Genomic DNA, 25,083 nt, shown 5'->3' on the forward strand with positions numbered 1-25,083 from the left:
AATCTATCTATCTATCTATCTATCTATCTATCTATCTATCTATCTATCTATCTATCTATCTATCTATCTATCAATCTATCAATCTATCAATCAATCTATCTATCTATCTATCTATCTATCTATCCTATCCTATCCTATCCTATCCTATCCTATCCTATCCTATCATATCCTATCCTATCCTATCATATCCTATCCTATCCTATCCTATCTATCTAATCTAATCTAATCTAATCCAATCTAATCTAATCTATTGTATCTAATCTAATCTGTGTATCCATTGGCCTTTCGTTTCCTTCGTACTTTTTTTCTTTACATCTTCTGCTGCTATCGCCGCTGCTATCACAGCTGTAGCCGCCGCAATGAACATCTGCCTTTTTGCTTATTCCCTGGCCTTGCCACTAGGACCGCCGCCGCCGCTGCCACACTGTCCACTACTATTCACTCCGATTGCTGCTGCTGCTGCTGCCACTACTACATCGAATGATGGCAAATAGCGGCCCCGACCGGCTGGTCGGCCGGTCGGTTTACCGGCGCGCTCCCCCACTATTCCCCTGCAACAACAACAACAACGACGGCGACAATGGCGCCGGCGACGGCAACGACGGCGGCGGTGGCGGCGGCGGCGGTGGTTGCGGCGACAGCAGTAGGCCATCATCATTCGTTTGTTCCCTGCTTCTGTCGCACCTGCAACCACCGCCTTTTCTTCTTTTTCTTTTGCTGCTGTTTGCTACCCGGAGCAGGACCAGCAGCGGCCGTTGTTGCCGTTGCCATTGTGGCGCTCGCTGCTGCCGCTGCTGTTATATTATATCGAAAAAAGGTGCCGACATCGCTGCTAAAGCTAAATAAAATATACTCGGGCCGGCGCCGACGACTGCCGGATCGGCGAGCCTGACAGGCTGCCGTACGCCTGCGATTCGCGCCAGCAGCAGAGCGCTGGACCGAGAACTGCTAAACGACGACGACGACGGCAACGACAACGGACAGCCAAAGAGAGGCAAAGGAGCTAAGAACCAAGACCCGGCGGCTTCCCGCTACGCCGCGCGGGGCGGGCCATAGCAGCCGTAAACTCCGCCCCGATTGCCGCTGCCGCCATCTCTATGGTGGCAACAGAGCATTCTATGAGGCGCTGCCGCTGCGCGCAGCAGCAGCCCCGATCGCCCCGCCCAGAGCCGGCGGACGAAGAGACCTGTTCAGCTGTCGGTCGGTTGTTAACAATACGAATACATACATCTGTTCTCTGCTCAGATCGGATAGTCGACTGGTCGACAGCAGTGGTGGCTGCGCTGTTCGGGCGAACAGAAGCCAAGACAACGGCATTGAACAGCTTAGCGATAATACTTGACGACGCAGGCAAAAGCAGCAGCAGCAGCAGCAGCAGCACCAATAACAAATTCGATTCGGCCAGTAACCAGCACGACACTGGCTAGTTCGCTGAGCGACGATCAGCTACGTTCACGACGGAAGCGCCACAAGTATCGTCACGGCGGCGACAACGATAGCGGACTAGTTGACGGAAAGAAGAGTAGCAAACAACCAAACAACTAATTAAGTACGACGAAATCAGACTTAGTCGTATGGCGGACGGGCGGACGGACGGACGATAGCAAATCAGCGCGCCAGCGATCCATGGCATGATTCTGCCTACCTAGCCTATTCGAGCTATACGACGAGTTGCCGTACGCCAATTGTTTGAACCGTGAACGTAACGCAAAGCTGTTGTTTCAGTAACTAAAAGGCAAGACCATACATCATTAAGATACTCGCGCGGTCTGTGAGCGTCTTCTTGTCGACCGTACAGCGCCGCATATCAAGTAGGAGTAGCGAAAAAAAAACAGAAAGTACCCAAGTAACCCTTTCGAGATGTTCGTGCCTGTGGCTTCGTGAGGATCACGAAATTAAAGAAGGTGTTCTAATAGTGCCTGTTCAATAGCCATGTTCGATTGTCAAATATGTTCTTGTCCAGAAGATGTACAGGGAGTGATCGTTCGAAGGCGAAATCAGATTACCTCATAGGGATGAGATATCGGCGCTGCGCACCGCAGTACACAAAAAGTCTGTAAAATAAGAATACGGTTTTTGATTTTTTTTTGATGTAGAAAAACCTGTGTGTGCCTAACAAAAGGAAAAAAAGATTTTGCAACAAAACATTTGCCGGCACAAAGTGAGCGATCGAGTAGCTCTAGTGCTATTGCGGGAAAATAGCTAGACAAACGCCGTAGTATTACCCGATGTTAAGAGAAGCCAGAAAATTTCTGCTCAAGTGTTAATACATCGGTGAAAAATCGTGTATTTTATACTAGCCGGTGCAGGTCAAAGCGCTAGAAGATGGCCGTAAGTGTGTGCGTGTGTGTGTGTTAACCAAAAATAGATCGGGCTTTTAATAATGAGATTGCCTCAACAAAAAAACCAGCATCAGCACCAGCAGAAACGTGAGTGATCATGAAACAAGATTTCTAGCCACTGTGGAGTGTTTTAGTGTGACATCGTGCTACTTCGCCCCCATCTGTCCGTGTGAGATATGAGGAACATCGTCATGGTGATGACAATGATGCCATCACTGATCCTCTATCCTGTATTGTTGTTGTTGTTGTCGTTGTTATCGTCGTTGTGAACTGTCCTGATGCCCGACCAAGAACAAGTTAAATAAAGATAAACAACAGCGACAGTCATCTTTGGACTTATATTGCCAACAGCGTCGCAGCACTGCGACGCGCGTGCCTTGCGAAATCTACTTCCATCATCGAGTGAGTAACATTTATGGTTCCAAACTGATTGACTGGCAGAAGAACACCTCATCCAGATAGTGCAAGAGGTTTGGGGGTCCGTCTATTTTAGTTAGGCCAGTGTTACCCAGCCGACGAATCGTTTTAGTAAGTTAAAGTGGTCTACCTGGTTCTCTATTACTCATCCACCGATCGGTCAATTGGTTAATTGATCGAACAATGGCCACAGACGACTGCTCGAGTACGGGTAGTCGGTCGGAAGCGGATAGCGCTCCAGTGGCAGCAATGTCACCAGTTGCCCCGGCAATGCCCCAAGACGACGAAGAACTTCTTGACGTCGAGGACTGTTCGTCTGACGCCGAGGACTACTTCCAGCCGAAGCGCGCACGTACCGACCGGGATCACCACAGTCACCATCATAACCACCACCATCACCAGGTTCGGTCTACATCGGCGGAGCCGGTCCCGCCACCCGCGCATCAGCAACCAAAGCCGTTAACATCATTCTTTATTAAGGACATACTCAGTGGCAACAAGGCTGCAGCGCAGGCCGCTGCTCAAAGAGCGGCTCAGCAGGCGGTGGCAATGAGCTCGCTGGCGGCGATCGTGCGCCCGTGGGACTCACCAAACGGGACGCCACCGCCCCGAAGGCCGCGATCCACGGACGAGGACTCGATCTCAGAAAGCGATTCCCCGGAGAGTCCCGCGTCAACCGCCGCAGCGGCTTTGCTCCACCGGCGGCACCAGGCAGCCCTGGCGGCCGCAGCGGCCGCGGCAAGACGTCAAGCGAGCGGAGGCGACCCCCAAAATGCCGATAGCTCACCTCTGGACGCACTTTTCGAAATGACAAGCAAAACGTTCGAGACACTCGAACACGCCGACCGAGCAGCTCTAGGTGAGTGATGATAGCGCCCTTTATTCCTCGTAGTAACTCTGTCCTATTTACTTCAAGCTAGTTAATTATAAGTCCTCTTAGCCTTATTGTAGTGATCCTATTGCTTCTTATTGTTCCATTCGTGCCACCGTACTTGCTGGTATCTGTAACATCACGATACACCTAGGTTGCTCGTATTGTTACTGTTACACAAAGAAGTAATACTATTTGTATTGCCTGTACATAAGCAATGATCATTCATGCCTTATCCTGGCAAAGTAGCAGCTTTGCCCTTCGGTACTCGTTGGCAAATAGCTTTTCAGCCAATTTGAAACTACCCCTCTTATAGTCGTTTATCATTATGGTCAACTAGTAGTGTTCTATGGTAAACTGGAGACACAGATAATGGTGCATCTGCAGTCATGTATAATAATAATAATAATAATAATAATCATATATATGGCAGTCCCAGTGTTCCTTCACTATTAAGTAGACTGAAGTGAGCAGAGTGTTGCGTACGCAGTGACATCTCGAATATTATGATCGTTCAATGGAGCTCTTTGTGGCAAGTCATTAGAATATGGTGTATCCGTAACATTAACGAAATTATACCGACCGATGTTATTGCTAATTAGCTGATGACGTGGAGGAACTATGCACGGAACGCTTGGTCGAGATGTGCCACTTCCTAAAAATATGTTTTCTCGCCCACGCGTGCCTTAGGCGCGAGTAGAACCTCAAGAGTGTGCGTCCTGACCCAATGTTGTAGCAGCTTTTGAGGAGCACGATCATTGCATTTACTGCTGTTCCATTCCGTATATGGTTAGAGGGTTGTGTAGGTTCGCGTGCACTGTGCCCCGGCAAACGAGCCAACAAACGGCACTTTACGATGGTGTAATAGACAGTCTTCGGTAGTGTGAAGTTGATTGAAACATTCGCCAGGAGATCTGAAGCAGGACCCGACACGGGTGCCCCGCTGTGAGCAGCTCATGATGGAGTCGGCAGGATTTCTATCAGTTCGGCCACTTCGCTTCACTCGGAGGTCCGCGAAGATCGAGAAGGCCACCCCTTGAGCAGCAATCGTGGTTGTAGTGGTAGTAGTATTAGTAGAAGTCAAAGGCAACAGTCGTAGCGCGTAGACGGAGCCTGATGATGCTTAACGCCGGGCGCCAGGCGGGGAAGACCCTTCCGAAGGAGCATGACACCCGGTATTGATAATTACTATGGACCGGACGAATTTCATGCTGCTTTTGTCATTAGAACGTGCGGACCCTACAAACAGGACTCTTGACCAATTATTTTAAACTTATAATAATATTCTAGGCAACTGCTTGGTGCTACATTGACCAACCTTCCAGTTACTCACCTCCACAAAACTAATTCTTCCCGACGTCTCGATTAAGACAACTGCTTCCAATAGACCTCGTACATATGCCAAAGTCTGTCTCGTTGTCCGCTGACACTTAAAAAATACCCTCTTAAACAGCCACATTTTTGACAAGCCACATCATATATAAATGTATGTTGCCACCTATATTCTCTGTGATCCATATGACACTGCTGAACGTCATCATGGACATCGACTTCGCTTATACTGTGGTACCACTAGATGAATAGATACACAATTGAGTACATTATATATACAATACATTGATGATCTTCCCTTGCTAGGGTCAACAGCAGAAGCAGTTGAAAACTAAGACAACACCGTAGCAGCTGTTCGAGCGACCTGAGATGTTGTTTCACAAGCCAGCAGCGGAGGCTGCTATGTTGTCCTGTGTGTGTCTTCGCACCTTCTTTTGGATAGTGGAGCTCGTGAAGCACGACCACCATCGGTGGCATTAAGAGCATCTCACTTCATCTCAGATCCCTGATCCAACTAACTGGCCAATTTGCGGGACGAACATAAAGCAAATCTACATAGACGATAGTGATGATCGCAATAGTTGCTATGATCATATGAGTTGGACTACCGCAGTTTTCTTTTTCTGTGATGGTCGTTGCTCAGTAGCCAGTTTTTGAATAGTACAATTTTGTTACAGACCGTTCAATGTGTTGCTAGCTAGCTAGTAGACGGTCGATATGCGTTGTGGATTGGCTGTTTGTAGTTGATCTCCTTCAATTGGTACCGCCAGTACTTCATAGTCGGCGAAATGATGGCCACAATGATCACACCAAATCATCCCAGAAGCGTTTGTTATTGAACCACTGCTAATGCTTTGGCAGCTCTATTAGACAGCCACTAACACCCAGTTCGAAACAGAGTTTAAGTGTTTCACTTGAATCGCGTGTATCGCTCGATTTCAAGAGATTCAGAGTTCGATGGGATATCATCGTCGAGATTACGATGATATTTTTGTTAGTAGAAAAGACGGAGCGAGAAAACATTCTATTTCTATTAAGCAATCCCAGGCGAGCACCGGGATCTACGAGCAGGGTTAGAGCGCTGTCGTGAATTGTCCCGTCTTCCTTTCATATTGTCTTCGGTATTTGTTAAGCGTCATACAAAAACGATAATGCAGGAACGTGTGGCAATGCGCTAAGATCAGGCTTCTGAGCCTGCAGGAATTAGTCTAGTGGCTGGCTCCTAGGAACAGTCGTATGCTAATGATAACAATTGCGCTAGACTCAGTTCGACAGGAGCGAATGTGAGAGATACGGGTCGCGTCATAATAGTTGTGGTTGGTCGGCCACAAAAATAGGCGGAAGCGTCGCGTACCTAATAGACGCTTTTCGTCGTCTCCAACGGCTAGTGAATAGGTTTATAAATGCTATTACGATACTTTCTTTTCCTACTCAAGTTCCATTGAAATTATTCTGACTAATGCGTCAAACCACTTGGCTCGTAAGCCGGTTGAGATAGTTTGCCAGCTTTAAACGAGATTTCGGCATAATTACCCGAGCCGCCATTTCCTATTTTTTTCGTGATCCACAAAAAATTGGGATATGGTTGAGATCGTGCACGACCCAGAGCCACCTTGAAGCCTACGGATACAACCACAAGCAGAAACTGCGTGTTCAGTCTGCCGACCCAACTTATTATACACTTGAAGGGATTTGCTGCAAAAGCTGCATGTGGTCCATTTGTAACGTGCCAATTAAAATGTGTGTTACTCATCAGACAATCGATAACAAAGGTTAGCACAGGTATGTTTGTTTTGAAAGGCTACCTTTGCATCTGAAAAAAGTCAGAAATAAACTTAAACTGATCTGTTATCAATGTAATGTTGTTATCTTTGACCAGTTTGAATCGGCATGGTTGAATGCAGAGTGACCTTCGGCGTTATATAAATGAGATATATTGTAACTTTCTTGTCGATTAGTAAGTTTAACAACTGTCATTGTTTCCATTGCCGGGTAGGAGCTACACAATCTGTTGGGCTGTTAGGGCTCAGTAGTTCAATAATAATATGGAGCACAAACCGTTTATAGGGGCAGCTTATTTCGTCTAATCGTAGGCGAAACAGTGTATCTCCACGTGACGAATGAGCAATGAGCTAGATTTCTTGGTATCGTCTACCGACCGACCTCGTGCCACGTCAACCTAAAAATCATCTACAAAACTCGATAGCTTAGACGACAGTCGTGGGACATCCAATTTCAGCCAACAAAGGTACACATAATGACTGAGAAATAGTTACAGAATCGCTTCATCGTCATGGCCATAATCGTCGTCATCATCGTCGTCGTCGCAGTCATTATCAGCCAGGACAGGTCCATGACGCATCTATTAGGAAAAAATCATTGAATAAAGCAATTCACTAATCGATCGGGTAACTTCCTCTTCGTTTGTTCCCGTACCGATTCGAACGAACGCCGCAACACTATGTCTGCCCTCTATCGGCGCTGCAAAAAATATTCATCGTGACATTCTCATTCAGCTAAGGGAGAGAGCGAGCAAGAGACGTAAACAATGATTCTTGCTGCCATTTTGGCGTTTGCAGCCGGACCGGCTTACACTGGCTGACTGCTTTCGGTCGAGTTCCTTCTCACCGCCAAAATCCAGAGCAGCAGCAGCAGCAGCACAAACAAATAAACCTTGATCGCTTAATGCCGGCTCGGCCATTTGTTCGGATTCTGAGTTTCCACCGGTGCCGCCGTCGTCGCGGCACCGCAACCCTACGCGATAGACTGGTGAAGGGAATCTGCAGCGTTTGGTCGATCCTGGATGCCTGTACAGTGTACAAACAAGTCGACAGGCGTAAGACTCTAGGACGAACAAAACGTCAACGGGGCTAGTTGAAGAGTCTGGAGTGAGGGCGGGTCGCTGTTGGCGAAAAAATTCGCAAAAAAACGGGCGCAAATATATTGCCGCCAATTGTCACTTTTTGCGAAGCCCTTTTTTCCCTTGTGCCATTATTGCGCCGGCTGAAATAGGATCAAAGCCGTAAATGAACAATGTTGCCGCTAAAGATACGTAGCCAAAGTGGCTGTCGCGGGAGCGTCAAGCAGGTTCCGTCCGCCGATAGATAGTTGTGCAAAGATTATGATACGACTATGATAATCAAATGTCGGGTCGCCGATTGCCGACATTCCAGTGAAAGCACAAATTAAAAGCCGACATGTGTATGAAGTACTGCTCTTAAATGGCCATGGCACCTTAAACAGAATAAGCAGACAGTGTCGTGAGCCTGTGTTTGTGTTCGAGCAAATGCTTCTACGGCTGAAGTGATTGTTGTCCTGGACAGCGTTTATTTTCTGCTGCACTGGCTCTTACTACTGCCGCTGCAACTGCTACTACCAGTGGTACTAAGACCCCGACTTTCTTCAGAAAGGACCGCCGCGTATTTAGAAAGCAGCAACGCCGCCAGTGGCTTCTGTCGGGAGCGAATTGAAGGTCGCGCGCGTGCCAATACACGTAATAGCTTGATAAGTACTGCGTCGCTTGAAATCAAATCTACTCTAAGCGGTCTCTTCGTATATTGAAACTTTATCTACAGGCAAACGGTTCCGCGGTAAAGGCTAATTTACAGCGTAAGCCGATTTGTGAACGATTTAGGTTATTATCTTGTTGAGCAAGTAGCCGAGAGGAAAGTAGGTGATACGGAACATACTACCCTCAGTAGCTACTAGCAGAGACGTCATTTGACCCAGAAAAATATCAATTGTAAATAGGTCGATTTGGGTTGTCGGAATGCATGATCGGACTGTACCGTAGCGAGGTCGATCCCCCCAGTCTGCCGATATCGGTAAGACAAAAGAAGAGGTTGCCTTGTGGTGATTTCTGTCAAAAAGAAGGACCGTTCCCACCAGCTTGAACTAACGCGTACAGCAAATATCTTTTGTACAAAATTGTTTCAATCGATGCTCTTCAGCGTACAAAGAATCAACGACGACAAATTACCCATAACGTCAGTAAGCCAAATCGTTAATCGGATCTCCACACCTGGCATCACATTCTAACGGTTATCAGATATGCATAGTACTTTACAAGGCCTCTTCTGTTTCTGCCACGATTGTGCTTAACAGAAATTAACAAAGGACTGTCATGTTTTTTTTTCTAACTGTCTTCTGCAATCAAATTTTCTGCAATAACACAACAAAATTCCCTTCTAAATGTGCGTCCTTCGAGTCTCCATTGGCATACACATCCTCGGCATCAGCTCAAAAAGCAATCTGCCAATGCTATATAATGGTATTGCATATTGTTGCTACATAGTTATATAGAAGGTCATTTGGATGAGGAGTACATTGTATTGTATGTGAATAGGTGTGTCACTCACAGTCAGAACAGCCACTGCCTTTTTGTCCTTCCTCTCACACAAAAACGTAGCAAAAGCATGTATGACTGCGCGTTTTTTCCTTCGTTGTTATGTATGAAAATTAGCCAAGCCAATTTGTCGTCTCTCTTTTGTAATCGGCCAATCGAAAGCAACGAGCAACCAAATCATTGGCGGCTATCGCCGCTAATAGCTCGAAGAAAGAGGGCCGTACAGAAGCTGCGGCGCGAACATCAGAAACAAGGCGACAGCAGGCGGCGGCGGACGCTCTCTAAAAGTCGCTCGTTCAGGTGCTTAGTCGTCCGCTAAATTTCTGTGAGAAATTTTGCTTCCATCACCGCGAAGGTTTTATGGTAGACATCAGAAAAGGTACACTGACGGACGTAGGCACTAAACGATCTAGCAGTCGATCGGCACAAGAAACGTATAACATATCTATATATCCATTATACGTATATAGATTACCTCTCGAAGGAATCGATGGTGATGAACAAGGGTTAGCGGCTGGGTCTGAGCGATCGTTCGGATAATGATACTCAGATTCAATTTCATTTATTCGACTTCGCTAATAATAGTCAAAAGCTTCATACCTACAGATCAACAATACGATATCTCAATATCAGAGAAAGTATATCGGACTGTTTAAAACACTTTGTGTTGTATCGATCGCACAGGTCTTGGTTGGTTTATAAAACAAGTTGGAGAAATTTGCTAGATAGCCAAAAGATGCTGTTAGGAGGACGTATTATCTATTACAATACGCATCTGGAGCATCGTAAACGCATATACCGTCAGGGGTGTGGAAATCTGGTTTCCTGCAGAGTCTCTGGCGGATACCATCCACGGCAAAGTGAGTGACCGCTTGTCTGTTTAGCCGGCTTACTCCTTTCTATTCGTTATTCCTCATTGCAAAGGGACAAAGTAGCCTCTAGCAATATGGGCGAATTTTCGCTTCCAATTCCTAAGGTCGATTTCGAAGCCTTTTGTAACTGGCTGCTCAAAACGACGACGTAGTCCTTGCAGTCCAGCCATAGCAAGCCGGCTAGAAGGTATGAGAGATGATTTTGGGTTACTAGGTGTAATCTTCGTGCTCTTTTGAGGAAGAAGGCTTCAACACGATTCAATTGCTTGAAGTTCGCTGCTGTAAGGATCGTCCGAATGAAGCGTACCCAATACATTATGATAAGAGCTACCCTAAAGTCCAACAACCTGAGAGCCGTTGCGAGCGACAAACGACAAGGTGATTAGATCACCGATGCGGCCAACACATGTTTACATAGGCAACAGGCGACCTGGGGAGGTATGAGGTGGCAGCGGCCGCTGTCCTGCCTTCCCCTCTAAGACACATCGCCTCGATCTTGGTTGGATTCACGATCAGTCCGGAATCTGGGGTTGGCGCGTGGAGCCGTACTTAAGCTTAATGCACTCGAAACCTGCTTGACCGTAATCACTATATCGTTTACACACGGCGCAGCTTCGGCTGACTTCCTTGACCCTCTTACTTACAGTGAGATGGAGAATAAGATTGTCACCCTGAGCCAGCCCAGTTGCCTGACGACGACAGAGTGCCCAACTGTTGCCCTGACAGTGGGGTCACTCCATAGTCGATGATTATTTTGTTCCTCCGTAGAACCGCAATGAGAGAGCCGAGTACTGCCAGGAATTGGGAATGATGATACTAATTCTGCCTATAGATATATATGATATGCGCTGGTTAAAACAATGAATTTTGCAATGTGTATGACTTCAGCAAGTACTGAATAGATAGATGTCTTCGGCTTAAAATTGCTTAAAACAATAAATATCCATCGAAGCGGTTTGGTACGTGCTACCACTAGCAGCTGTGCTGAGCTGATTTTCGGTCTGCGATCATCAAGAATGACAGATGATTCTTGAGCATGCTTAACCAAAGTGAGGCTGCGCGTTTATGAATGTATTCGATTTGCAAAGACTATCTACACAGATTTGGCCTTAGGACATATCATAGGGCACGATCGAAGTCTCATGAATACCGTGGGCTAGCCAATTGGCGAACGAAACCGGTAGAACACCTTGACTTGGCTGGCTCTTGTTCGGTAATTCCATTATTACTTACGATAGAGATAGAATGGTAACGCTATGATAATAAGATCATACATATGCTCCACCATCAGAGTGGACAGTGGCCGATTATCGATACGGGTTTCTGTTTGGCAACAAAGCCAAATGGATCGAACTTTTCTACATCGGCTAGTCAGGCCCAATTTGCGATGAGACTGGTCTTCGTATACTAGCGCCCTTCATCCATACCCGCTTCGTCAAGAAGGTGATTGATTCGCGGTGACAGGCAGTTTGTACGAAAATAAATAACAACGTGTACCGTAAGAGTGCGGAAGGCTCAGACGGCAAGTACGCAAGGGTGTCCTCACAAAGAAATTTTGATGACAAAATGAACGTCCGGAACGATGAAGGATAGGGGACAGGAGAAGTCATATTGTCTTATTGCGCAATCTGCACAGACTTAAGCAAAGTCTAGCGCTAGATTCGACGGAAGGAAATCGAAACGATATTTACTTTTTTCTTCGTCTATTATATCGCATTACCAATTCAAATGATGCGGCTGTATTCTGCTAAGAGACATTACCAGTCCTATTATATGGACGTCCACTTGAATATCGCTAGATCTCTTTCACTTTTGTCCAGTTGGGAGGCTGGTTCGTGAGTAGGGCGTTGCGGATTCCACGCATCCCTCTGTAATACCATAGCGATTTAGATTGTCCGTAATCGTTCGTGGCGGCGTATGAGAACGAAGCGTCGATGCCCCCCAAATTGCCGACACAATATGTTTCTGGCCTTTCGTTGTATAAACCTCTGTGTCTTCTTACATACCTGCCCCCAGATACAGCAGTTTCTACCGCAGGTTAAAAACACCAGAACACCGGTTAGTCCTTGGGCACAATTGCAGCTAACATGTTCTTCTCAACAGCTGCTGCAAGCGATCGCAGAGGCATGCTCATCAGCGATTTGTGCACGATGTTACTATCTGTCGCTGATACCGCTGCTCTTCAACACGAATGTACGCAGACAACTACCAGTCGGAAGCCTAGAACTTCGGTTAGAATACGGCCAGCGTCTGCAGACCTACCCCCCCCCCCCCCCTTGAGTCGCTGCTGAATAGAAAAGAGGCAACCTTTGCTTCTATGATGGAACCGACGCTAGCGTACGCGGTACTCCTCAAAGAATTCTTCCGCCCCGAAGGCCTTTGAAGGCATGCATCCGCTTCTTCTACGTCGACTGACTCAGTTCTCACTGCGTCTAGCGTTATAGCTATACATAACGTTGCTGCTATTGCTTGGTCAGACGCTGTTTTTTCACCCACAAGGAACGTCTGGACGCTCACACGCCGAAGATTTTTGCGATGGCTGACTGCACTGCTGTATCTTCTTATGAACCTGTAAGTCGGGAAGCGTACCAGAGAGCGCCCGAACGAGTGCGCTTCGAATAGAACCCGCGCGGGGAGTTAGACTAGTTAGCCAGCAACCACGTAACCTGTCTACCATTGGGCCGGTTACACCAGTTCGGCACTTTGGCTATCGCCAGCAAATTGATGAGGTAAAAAGATGGCTGAAGGAAGCGAAAAATCGAGTTAGGTAGCCAAAATGACCGAAAGCTCGCCAGCCGGTCTTCTGCTCGCGCGGCCACTATACGGTGACATCATCAGAAGCAACAGCTATAACGACAACGATATAGAGGTAGAATTCAGAGATGTGGAAGTGAAGCCGCGCAGCAGCAAAAGAATAAGGAAATGAGCAAGTTCCCGCACGACGTAGCCACACACAGCTAAACGTACGCTAAAATCAGCTAGCCTAGTAAGTGAACCCATGGTACGGGTATAATCGTCGTGTCGTCCGTACCGACATCACAGAAGGATCACAGTGAAGGCCAAAATTTGAAGAATATTGATCGCGAGTCGAGATCGCAACTTAGGTTAGGTATGCCACGACGGTTTGGCACAGAATACATTTCCAAATGAATTCTCTGCTGCACTGGAAACGACATGCGGGACGGAAGGGACCGTCTTAATTCGTAGATGCTTGAACTCACACGCCTGTTCTATCAATTCAGATCTGGAGAAGGAATTGGATATAAGCAGCTTTGTTGTTGTTGCTGTTATCAATGGCAGTTAACAATAACCGTAAGAACTACGGGTAATCAATATATACGAATGAAGTAGGCACTTACGCAATGGCTTGGCCGATCAACACAGTTCCGTAAATAGAATGCGAACAAAAGCAACTGGTATGTAAGCATCTGGGCAGCGAGGAAGAGTTATCCTTATGCAAGTGTGGCTTACTAGCGTGCATCTGTATTAATGTAAGCATATGTCTTGAACAAGTCTTGGATTAAGCGAACTCCTCAGTTTCGCGATACAAAGCTTTAAATATACCTAATTATTTTGACAGCGATGTTGGCCTATCTCAAACTTTGGCCACTGACAGTGATCGCTTCCGGGCGATGTTTAGTCTAACTGACGGTAACAACAGACAAGGCCACGGTCTACTAGGCCACTTGGCTCTACAGTGTGAAATCGTCCAGGCTCAACGGGCATTTTTACTTCAGCTACGAAACGTTTCGTCCGTTCGTACACACACACACACACATTTATACTATGAGGGCCTTTTTTGCTTTAGTGCAGGCTTGTCGTCTCAGACATGCAGAAACTAACAATATTAAGAGCGATGTTTTTGCATAAAACTGTATAAATTTTCTAAAAAATAGTGAGGTGTTTGATGACTCCTCAAAAAATTTACCATTGGGTCGGCAGCTGACATAAATCTACTGAGAGAAGGGAGCAAACAATGAAACGCTCGCTCGTGTAACTAAACTAGGCGATTCCCGCAAAAAAATGTATTGCTACATCCCAACGTACTACGACTTGGACCATATACGCATTAATCGTGTTACGGTATCGAACTGCTTAGGAAATGGTATACCTACTTTGTAAAAAGGGGTCTGATAAATTCAATTGACTGTACGATAGGTAGCCAGGCAAACAGGCAGCAGTCGATGCCCTACACAATGCAGTGGCGTTCCTCCGAAACGAACCTCGTTTGGATGGGTGTACAGTAAGTACTGCACCGCTTCTTTAGCGTCGCCGTAGATCTGTCGCCGTTCAACAATCACTGACTGCATGGCTAGCGTCCCCGTATGGCCGCGATCGTGTAGACACCAGCTATTGCTGCTTAGCCAGTTGATCTTTATTGTGTAGTTGGATCCGTCTTCTCCACTCACGAACATGATATAATTGCTTAGCCGGATTGGCAAGTTTATCCCTGTTATCTCGCTTGTCGTTTACAAGCCCGTCCTATCGACTCCCAGCAAAGTCAAAAGCCACTCAGGCACATCTACCTCACCTTGTCAATGTGACATCATTTGGACGAGCAAATTTCAGTCTACCATTAGCTTACGTCCGTACATTGTCGTATTACCAAGGGAGCACATGACCCATTCGTCACGTTCGACTGTCTCGTCCTGATTTGATAGAATACGAAGGCCTTTTTTGCCTCTATTAAGGCTATAGACGTGTGCCGTCGAACCCTTCCTTGGCATCAAACTGTTCTTATCCGTTGACAGAGCTTTTTTCTTTTTTCTTACTTTCCATTTCAACCAAGTAGCTGGTCTTAGCCAGTTCTCCGAAAAATAATTAGGCACAGTGATGACGACGTCCTCTGACTGATTACTCAGCTTGCACGGATAATTTCGAAACAGTGGCAGCTGAAGCAGCGGCGCATCAGTTCGCCACAAAAACTCCATGAGTCGCCAAACCACAATACAGTCATAGTAATAGGCAAGACCATGGTCAAGGCGTGCGAATGATTGTAAATTTGTGCCTTTGTTATAATAGACAGACAACGATTTATCGATGTGATCATCATATCTGACACGCTCACGATCGCCGAGAGTGATCACAGGCCATGGCGGTCAGCGACCGCTTTACCCTACACGTTACAACCCTATTATTTTCAGTGATTTTTTTTTCTCAAATATCTATATAGAAGATATATATATATATAATGCCGGTGCTAACAATTAAATTTGAGTATTATTTATTTATTTGTTTGTTATAGTTAGTTCGGTATATTTTGACGCCCTCGAGTCAACATTCGAGCTGCGATTGAATATAGCCTATGTTATGTCGTTCGTTTGGGCATCGACTAGGGCAAAAAAAGTAGAACAACATCTATGGGAGAGTTTGAGAAATGAATCAATGTAGATATATTGTTGCGGCAGTAGTAACGGTAGTGTCATGGTCGTCTCAAAAATTAAACGAGTGGCCGCCGTTCAGACCAGATGGTATGGTAGTTTCCTATGCGAAAAGAGTAACAGAAAAAGAAAAAGGTTTGGAGATGTCCTATAAAAACAAGCAAGCCAGCAAAAATCTATGAATCTTTAATTTGCCGTTTTCTAATTAATAGGAGAACGTATCCGCCGATACCGAGCACTTACATATGACATCGCCTAACGTCACCTGATTTGTTCCCCCGGCCACAAAACACGCACACCCCCTCCCAGCAGCTAGTGCAGTAATTTACGCGATTAAAATACGAGTATATAGTAATTTTACGTGATTTCGGCTAATTAACAGATCTGTGACCAACCGATGACGACGTGTTGTGCGTCCATTAGTTTTCACTGAATGAGTAAAAACAAAAGACGCAATCAATGAGTAAACACGATTACACAAACCGTCATCATCTCGGTCGACACATGGTGGCTAACGGTCATCGTGATATTACGGTCATATACGGTGTTATAATCATATAGAGTTACTAATAATAGGATTCTAGCTAATAGTACCATGATCTTATTTGGTTTCACTCAGTGGCACGAACGCTCGCTGCCTGAGACGCAGGCCTACTCTGCTACGTCACCTGGGGCCTCCATTTTTGAACTATCTACCGTTTGCCATTTCCGTAGAAAAACAATCTCAGTGTACGTTTGTCGATCGGTGTGGCCGTTCTGCTTTGTGGAGTTCCAACCGAAACTTCAGTTAGCTTTTCGTATATACTCGAGATAATCGTCGCAGCATACGATCAGCGAAGCGATATCGGTAAACGCTCCGGTCGCCGGATAAAGCACACAATCTATAACGAACGCTTGAGCGTTATGTGTGATGACCGAATGTAGTAGTGCTTAAGTAAAACTCTGAATAGAACCAGCTCGTCTATGTTGTTCTTTGTTCATACTAAACAAACGCCGTCAGTACGCCATTCTGCAACTGTGCTAATCGCTCTCGGGGTTCGAAAAAACACGGAAAGTAGACGATGTCAAGACAAAAAAACCTCTTTTTCCGACATTGGTCATCACCATATAGAATGCTGACGACCTTTGTCTCATCGTTGACTTCTTTCGTCTTCGCTTTTTTTTAAATTTTTTTTTATTCTAGGCGTCACACGTGGGGAAGACCTGCTCTCTTGATGCAGGTTCACAACACGGTGAAGGATTGCCTTGTCCTTACCATCAGTCGTCTAGTGTAGCACATGACTTATTGACTGTGCTTGAAGAACAAGCCGTCAGCTAATTGTCAACTGTGGCACAGTACGCGCGTAGACTTTACTCTTCTCCTCGCTTTTCTTGTGAAAGCCTTGGGTACTTGAAGCAACTCATTGACCATCCTTTTGCTCCGAAGTAAACCAACATCAGAACTGTCGTCTAGACTACTCAGAATCGGATGTGCGCTGTGTTGGTAGCTTAATATTCCGAGACACCCACTCTCAAAAGCGTTGCCGATTCTGCCGCCGTTCGCTTTGCCCCTTAATTCATGTTACCGCTGTCGTTACTGTTGATGCTAATGCTGTTGTAAAGCTAAACAGGATAAAAGAAGGACAGACGATTCAACATGCCTCACAGTGGGCTTGTTGTTGCTGTTGTTGTTGCCGGAAGATTGGAAAAGAGCACTGAACACAGTCGCCGTCGTCATCGGCTATGACGATGACGACGGCAACATTTTTCTTGCCGGGCCTTTTCCGGATGCCCACCATAGCCACCATTGTGAGAGCCACGTTTCTGCTACAACTAGGCTCGCGCAGGGGTTAAGCACGAGTGCGGTCGGGCCTACATTGATGCCGTCAGATTCGTCACATCACACAATGAAGGTGTCGACGGTGTGACTGTTATGGTTTAGGCAGCATTGACCGACCTATCGTGATTGCTGTGCTATTCAACTGTTCTGTCCTGTCCTGTCGTTTTGTGACTGCCGCAGAGATTGTTGTTGTCTTGCCGTCCCCGTTGGGCCGTCGATCATTGTTCGCGCACTAGTGTTTTCTCAGTCACCCGCCGCTGCGGCATATGTTCAAACGGCTTCCTTCCAATGCCACTACAACAACTACTATTACTAATACAACCACACCGCACGTTAATTGGCAGGTTAGGTTTGCTCTGTAGATCCCCTTTGTGGCAAAGGCGACAGCCAACTTAGTTTTAGCTGGCCTAGAATCAGCGGCAATCAATGGCTTGGCTTCAAACGTCCGTCCAGCCAACCGATCAACCAATTTCTCCTGTTGATTTTTTTTTCACTCGTCGAGTTTTCGCACAACAACACAAAGTATTACACGTACACACACAGACTTAAGTACATAGAGGGATCATCAGACATGGCAACCGATTCGACAGGCTGTTATTGCTTAGTTATTGGCCGAGGCGCCGCGTCAACGTGTCCGAGAAATAGCTCAACGGGCAACGAACGGCTTGAAGCGGCACCGGCTGGCGCGCTATCTGAAGTAGTAGCAGCAATAGAAACGGCAAAAGAAGGCCTAGAGAGCACGCGAGCCGACGCGAGCTGGCAGTGGTTAAGACAGCAACATATTAGGCCCTGCGAATAGAACAAGATGACAGCCTTTGGTCCTGGCCGTGGTATTATAGATGGCCTAGTGATAGGTACCTCACGGCCCATTAGTGCTTACCAGAGGTCGTTGCTTGGTGATAAATAGAAAATGTTTTATCGTTTACTCTCCGATGACAATGAGAATTAAGCTGTCTTTACTCGTTACCGAATTAAGAGGAAAGGGTCACACCGCGTCATTTCGATACCCCTTCGTATGTCACGGGCAAGGGTAATCTTCCATTGTTGGTCGACGAGAAGTGACCGCAAAACAGTCGAAGACATAGCCATTGGTGCTCGATAACGACTGCTATAGTGTTACTATGTGCCTTGGCATCAACGAAGACTAATACAATAGCTTGTTAAGCAAACAAATGACACAATTTGTAAGTTTTATCTTCCTTGAAATTTTTACACGATCCGACGCAGCTGCTCGACGACTGATAAATCGAGAAGATAATCGAAACTCAATAGGATAGATGTGACAAGGTTTTATGAACAGACTAGTTCGTATTTGTTTATTTGGAAGTGCTGCCTTTTGCGCGACTCACGAGGACGCTGTCCTCCGCGTCTTTATGCTTTCCATCGACCGCCATGTTAATTACAGACAGCGTAGGCCTGCAGCCTCCATTAGACAACTTTATTATCAGCAGGACCCGGAACTACCTTGACAGCGCATCCACGATGTTCACATAGTAAAAGATTCAGTTGACTTTCACAGTCAGAGGCCTGCGGGTTTTCCCCTGCCACCCCTCTATCACGAATACATGGCTAGCTATTACACAAATACTTCATATACTCATAGCGATTTAGTAGCTTTAACGAGGAATTGCTAACTAGATTGCTATCGCCAGCCTCGCTAGTCCAAAGGGACCACAAAAAACGATTCGTATCCCCGTGTACTTTTTATTTTCTATGAATGTTTGCCAAATACGGTCGGACTCATTAAGTCTTCACTGTCTATTCTAGCCTCACGTCGTTGTTATTGCTCTTCTAGTATAGTGGTTTATTATTTGATGTATGAACTCAATCAATAGATAATTCGACCCATCGTCACAAGCAACATCATTCAACAATGTGCCTAAAGCAGGACCTCGAAACTTAGGATAACGATAGTTTTTTGATTGCGAAGAAAAACCAAATACTGATTGTGTGCGTATGTGTGAAACTAGCTCGAACTGGAGAAAATGTCAGACACAAGGGCAAAGCGACAGGGAGGGGGAAGGTGAGAGAAACACAAGACCAGAGTGTTTGATGTTGGCTTCGGTTGGAATTGGTCATTCTTCGCCATCGGCTATTAATTCCAAGTCTTTATTTGAACTTTTACTCCCTGTTCGAGCTAGAACACAGTTTTTGACCGTATCATTACTTTTCGGATGGAATAAGTGGTTGTGTCCGAGGCGATTTCTGGCGGGCATATTTAGGCGATGACTTAGCACCTACATTATACCTAAGCAATTCAGGTAGCAGTGGCTGTGCTGTCGATCAAGCAGCGCCTACCAACCCGCGCCTGCCGATGAGCCCATATGGATAGCAAGATATTAAGACCATATTACGGCAGGCTATCCGACCCTTCACTAAAAACTCGCCAGTCTACACTAAACCAGTGATCGGTGCAGTGTTGGTGTCGTTGATGGAAGGTCTGCTGGGTGCTTTCGGCTTTGACAGTGCGGCCTGCGAGCAGGCTATGCAAGGCCTGCTCGACTCTCGACACTCACGGTTACTCTTAAAGCGCGCACTCTTCATTTACTAGAAAAAATTGCAAACATAGGCTACGGCCATAGGATGAAGACGATATATTATGCTGCACTTTAGAGGTGCGATCACCACACAATATATGGCATAGCTCAACTGACCGCCACTATCTCATTGTGTGCATCTTTAGAATAACGATGACACAATGCCACCATCGCTCATCAACATGGTGACGACGAGATAGATAATAGCTTGCGGCAGTGCACATTAGTCCGAAAGGCCACGCGACCAACGGTAACACCAATAGGACACATTACCACTCAGGTAGCAGCATCACAACCTGATTACGTCTTCGATGTGTTTCTTTCTAGTATGTCCATAGCTTTTCGTGGCTGATCAAAAATGATGAAACCATAAACATAGAGAAATTCGTAAGACACATTCTGTTGCATGAAAGCGGTGACGGTGACAATGGTAATGCTACTGCCATTACACCTTGTGCGAAGTGACGACTTTAAAAGGCACCACAGAAAAGAGACAGGACGGCAGAACGTGCTTTGTTGAGACGTCAACAAACGCACACGTATCTGAAATGGCGTTTATCACTGCTACATATATATGTATAGACAAGAGAAAGGAGAAAACGAAAAGGATCAAGATAAATACCTTTTAATTCCGTAAGCAGCAAAGGCTTGACGGTCGGTTACACGTCACGTTGCGACGGGAACGTTTCGAGAAGAGACGCGCAAAAGCCAACGAAAGCGCCTTTACTTCGTCTTTTTAGCCAGATTGGAATTTTTTTTCTAAACGTAAAATATTAACAGATAAGCAAACCCTTTAAACAACACATTGATTGATTGCAACAGTTTTTTTCTAGATATCTAAAGGACATATAACGCTGCTGACTTGAGCACGCTGGGCTTAGGACGCGTAGACGCAAAGCACGTACACACGGGTATACGCTTCTTGCTAGAATTAATAATTTACTTTGTATTTTGTTGAAAAATGTTGCTAATCTGGTGTAATAATTGATGTCTGCGTGGAATGCTCCTGGGCTAGTGGGGACTCGTCACACCGTAAAAATTACTTTTTGCTTGATTTGCATTGCTCTGCTCTGGACACATACTTCTCTTCTTTCCAGAACAGAGACAGATCTGAACAGCCGGTCGATATCATCGTCTGACTCAAAGCCCGACTCCTGCTAATTGTAGTTTGCCAACCAGTTTTACCCTCTTAAACCGCTATTGCACATGTCGACTACGCAAATAATGACAGCTGAGTTTTGCGACACCGACGTCCTTATTTTTCATTGGCATCAACGTCTGATCGAGACCGACTGGCAAGTCCGTATAAAATATCGCATCTGTAATAGCTCTCAGATTACACCGTACTCCCACATACTCTGGCTTCGATTCAAGATCCCAGCCTTCATCTTACCATGGCAGTGAAGGAGAATGGCTAAGTCACGGATACCCGCAACGAATCCTGGCTTGCTGGGTCGGTCGGTCTGCCCGACGTTCGGCCCGGGGGTTCGTTACCTAATATTAATTGGTAAAAGGCCGATACGCAGGTCATTACAGCGACTTGGTAACGTTACCATCAGCAACAATCAAGCAGGAGCTTCCTTCATTAACCGCCCCTTGTCTGATCCACAAAACTAGAATCGTCTAGTCACTAGTCCTTTCGAGTCTCCGACCGTGTCTCTGAACCTCACCTCTCTGTATGAAATAGCTACGTTGATGAGGTGTACGCATGTATGATGTAGAAAAAAAGCAGACCGTACTAAAGAAACATGAGCATCAACATTCGCAAAGATGAGAGACTTCTTTAGTCTCGATCAGCACCAACGCTCTCTTCTGATACGAGAAAAGTGCATGGATCATAGGCGAATATATGGGTATATACATGACGAATATGGATAGCCGACATGGATGTCAGGATTGGCACGCCATGTCAAATAGTATCTGGACGACACAAGCATAAGAGCGATGACCCTAATGGCCCTAACTGCGAGCGAAAAGCCGAGGGTCGGGGCGAATGAAGGGCGATGGAGCAGACCCCACATACTGCTCTGGCCTTTTCTTCTTGTCTTGTCCAGTGGTTATGCGGCAGTTGCGAACAACGGTGCCATCTGTGTGAAAATGGTACTATTGTATTTGTTGCTGTTGTTTTCGTCGGGGGAATAACAACTATCGTACACAACAGTCATTCGATAGTGGCACAGTTTTCGTATAATAAGTGGTTGTATCTGTGCCCCATGTGAACGACGGGGGAAAGGGCGGGAGGAACAATTGATTTGACAAAAGTATTTGTTTTTCGAGTGGCCATAGAGGATGGGCTACAGAGAGAGAGAGAGAGAGAGAGAGAGAGAGAGAGAGAGAGAGAGAGAAGGGTCAGCAAGAGGACGACAGAGACACAGCTGCCACAGAGAGCGGTGGAGCAAACGTACGATGGGTCAGTCGATGTTGTCATAACGCGTCCGTTTCGTGTGCATCGGAGTAATAGTTTATGCCGACTGGCATAGATCTAACCCAACAGAGTCCACAACAGAAATAAAGCATCAGGGAACAAGTAGGATACGCCATGCAAGTGTCCCTTTTTATGACGGTAAAGAGCTGATCGTCATACATATCGTCGAGGGAAGTACTTGGAGAAACTGTGTCGACTGTTAGAGACACTCGTTTCCTCAGGTCAGAATAAAACGGCTATTAATGATTACCTACAATGGACAGCAACGGTGAGCCTTTCTACCTAGGTCGATCACTGAGCATTATCGGAGTAACTATGGAAGCCAAAGGCAGCTGTTGATCGATGAGTTTATGGCCTGGCTGATGTTGTAATTGTCCAGTTACTTGCGTTCTTTTGCGCCGTGGGGCCACTCACTAAAAACGTATGGATGGGTGTTAAATTTTGTCTGGCAAATGCGTACGATTTTCGCTGTTGTGGCACTGCTGATACCAAATTATGTAACGATACCACCTTCTCTTCTACCGTTATAACAATGAGTAGATAGATAGACGAGAAAGCGGGCGGAGTCTTCCGCTGCCAACAAACCTAAGCAAATTCAGAGGCGTCGTGTGTACGAGCCAATAGCAGCATCGACAGCGGTAACTAATACCCACCATGCCATCAAACGTCTGCATGTAGCTCTGTGATCGCGTGATGGTGAAGATATAAGGTAATGATAGATTTCATTCATCAACAGCGGGGTAGGTAATATCCAGTCCTGCTAGGGTCGAGCCATCAGTTTAACGATTTGTCCAATTGAGCAGCGGTCGCAGCAGAACAAACCGCGCGATTACTACCAGCAACATTGAACGGCAGGACTCAAAACTCATCAAGCGCGTGTCGATCGATCAGCCAGCCAGAGCTATTGAGCCGAGCCTATCGGACCTATAGAAGCGTATTATTATTGTATCTTTTATCTAGTGTTCTCTAGTATAGGATGTACGCTCTGGTAACGAAGCTGATCAGGCTGGGTTGCTTGCGGCATAAACTGTAATTGTTGCACAGCGATGACGGCGGCAACGGCAGTGATTGGATGTGATAGTTATATCGGTGGTAAAATAGTCGTAAACGTTAGCGAAAGTATCAAAAACCGCAGTTTCTGTAGCTATTTTTTTTGCTGGCTGGCGATTACATGACTCGCCGATAGAGCAAAGGTCCTTCGCGTCAGGTGTATGTAACATCATTGTCGAATGTGTGATACTTCTACATCGAACCGGACAACCCTGACACGGTAACACGTTTTTAAATGACGAACTAGTAACCTGAATAGCCTGAGTTCCGACTAGGTGAAACAGCAGGCTATGACCAGCGGTTGCCTCTGAACGTGTCGGAGGCAATTGTGCGTGACCCGCTCATCAGTCCTTCCCAATGTTACCTAGCCGGCCGAACTCGGGACGCGGAATAAGAAGGCCTTTTCCAACATTCCCGTTGGAAATTTCGTCGAACACGAACAGCTAATAGAATTACAACTTGTAAGTAAATGCGCAACGTTGATCTGATCCCGTGATTTTTCCTGTCGGAAAGAGTATCGGAGCACGCTATAAACACAATAGATTTAAGTTACATTGTATTCTAAATTTCTCGATACGGCTTAACGCAGAGCTCCTGATTAACTAGCATTGAATCTTTACCCGTTCATTTAGTAATTAACTATCAGCGAAATCAGTTATTCACGCCCGACTTCGATGAACATCCCGAGGCATACGGTCGTGTTGACTCTCCGAGCATTGCATATAGGCCGCTGGCCTATTCCCATCGCTGTTTCACGCTGTGCCACGCGTGGATACTGTCTTCTCAAATGGCGGCCATACTGCAGAGGCAGGCTATTACTGTGGTGTAACACTGTCTCTTCGGCAATGCTTCCATTCCGCCGACCCTGGACTCCTGCAGTAGACGTCAGCATGAAATGTGTTTGAGAGCGTGACTGTTGGCGACCGCGAATCGTTTAGCGCGAGCTTCGGACCGAAAGAGAAGACAGAAGAGAGAATATCGGACATCACGGAAATGCGTCAAGTGCAATCTACGGTGAGTATGTCTCGGCGCTAATTGCCGTAGTACTACGGTGATTACATCAACAGTGTGCGGCACTGACGCCAATAATAACAACTATCTCATGGAACTAGTCATCAGCCATTGTCGAAAGCCCAACTTTGGTTGTTTAGGAAAAAAATTGAAATTATGTACATATGTTCTACCAGTCGTTTGATGACTATTGACAACTGATGATCGTAGCAAAAGCTACGTCACGCAGCAGCGACGGCGATATCCTAATGGCTTTGCTCGCATAAAAGATCTCATTTGTCGCTTGGCGTTCGAGACGCGACACGAAGCAGCTCTACCTGCTGGTAACACGCCCAACTCGCTGATTTAATGGCGCGTATATTCAAACTATACGTATATATCTACAGCCGTCTGTAATAATGGATAAGGTCGACATACAGCCAGAGATGAACACACACGCAGGGACAAATAGAAGCGTACGCGAAGATCTATGCACACACGACATGAGCGAAGACCGATACGACGAGAAGAAACTGCAGATGCTAGAATCACCACTGCAATGGATCAACATTCAGTCTAGCGAAAAGTACATTTTTATTTCTCGATTGTCTGGCAGCCAATGTAATGGCTCGCTGGCTTGTATGGGTTCAATGCTGGTTATGCAGCACGTCATGGGTGGGTCCTAAACGACACTGCGTTAGC

At 46.1% G+C, this 25,083-nt stretch overlaps 1 protein-coding gene across 1 annotated transcript in view; it reads left to right on the forward strand.

The window, feature by feature from the left end:
• Positions 1-1,212: 1,212 nt before the first annotated feature.
• Positions 1,213-25,083, forward strand: part of LOC111267221 (uncharacterized) — a 66,663-nt gene continuing 42,792 nt past the window's right edge. Inside the window, exon 1 of the mRNA XM_022845318.2 lies at positions 1,213-3,618. Coding sequence (XP_022701053.1) covers positions 2,943-3,618 — 676 coding nt within the window. The 5' untranslated portion in view covers positions 1,213-2,942. The remainder of the gene's footprint in view (positions 3,619-25,083) is intronic.

Source organism: Varroa jacobsoni, unplaced genomic scaffold (genome assembly GCF_002532875.2).
Source record: "Varroa jacobsoni isolate VJ856 unplaced genomic scaffold, vjacob_1.0 scaffold_1157, whole genome shotgun sequence".
Taxonomy (NCBI): Eukaryota; Metazoa; Arthropoda; class Arachnida; order Mesostigmata; family Varroidae; genus Varroa; species Varroa jacobsoni.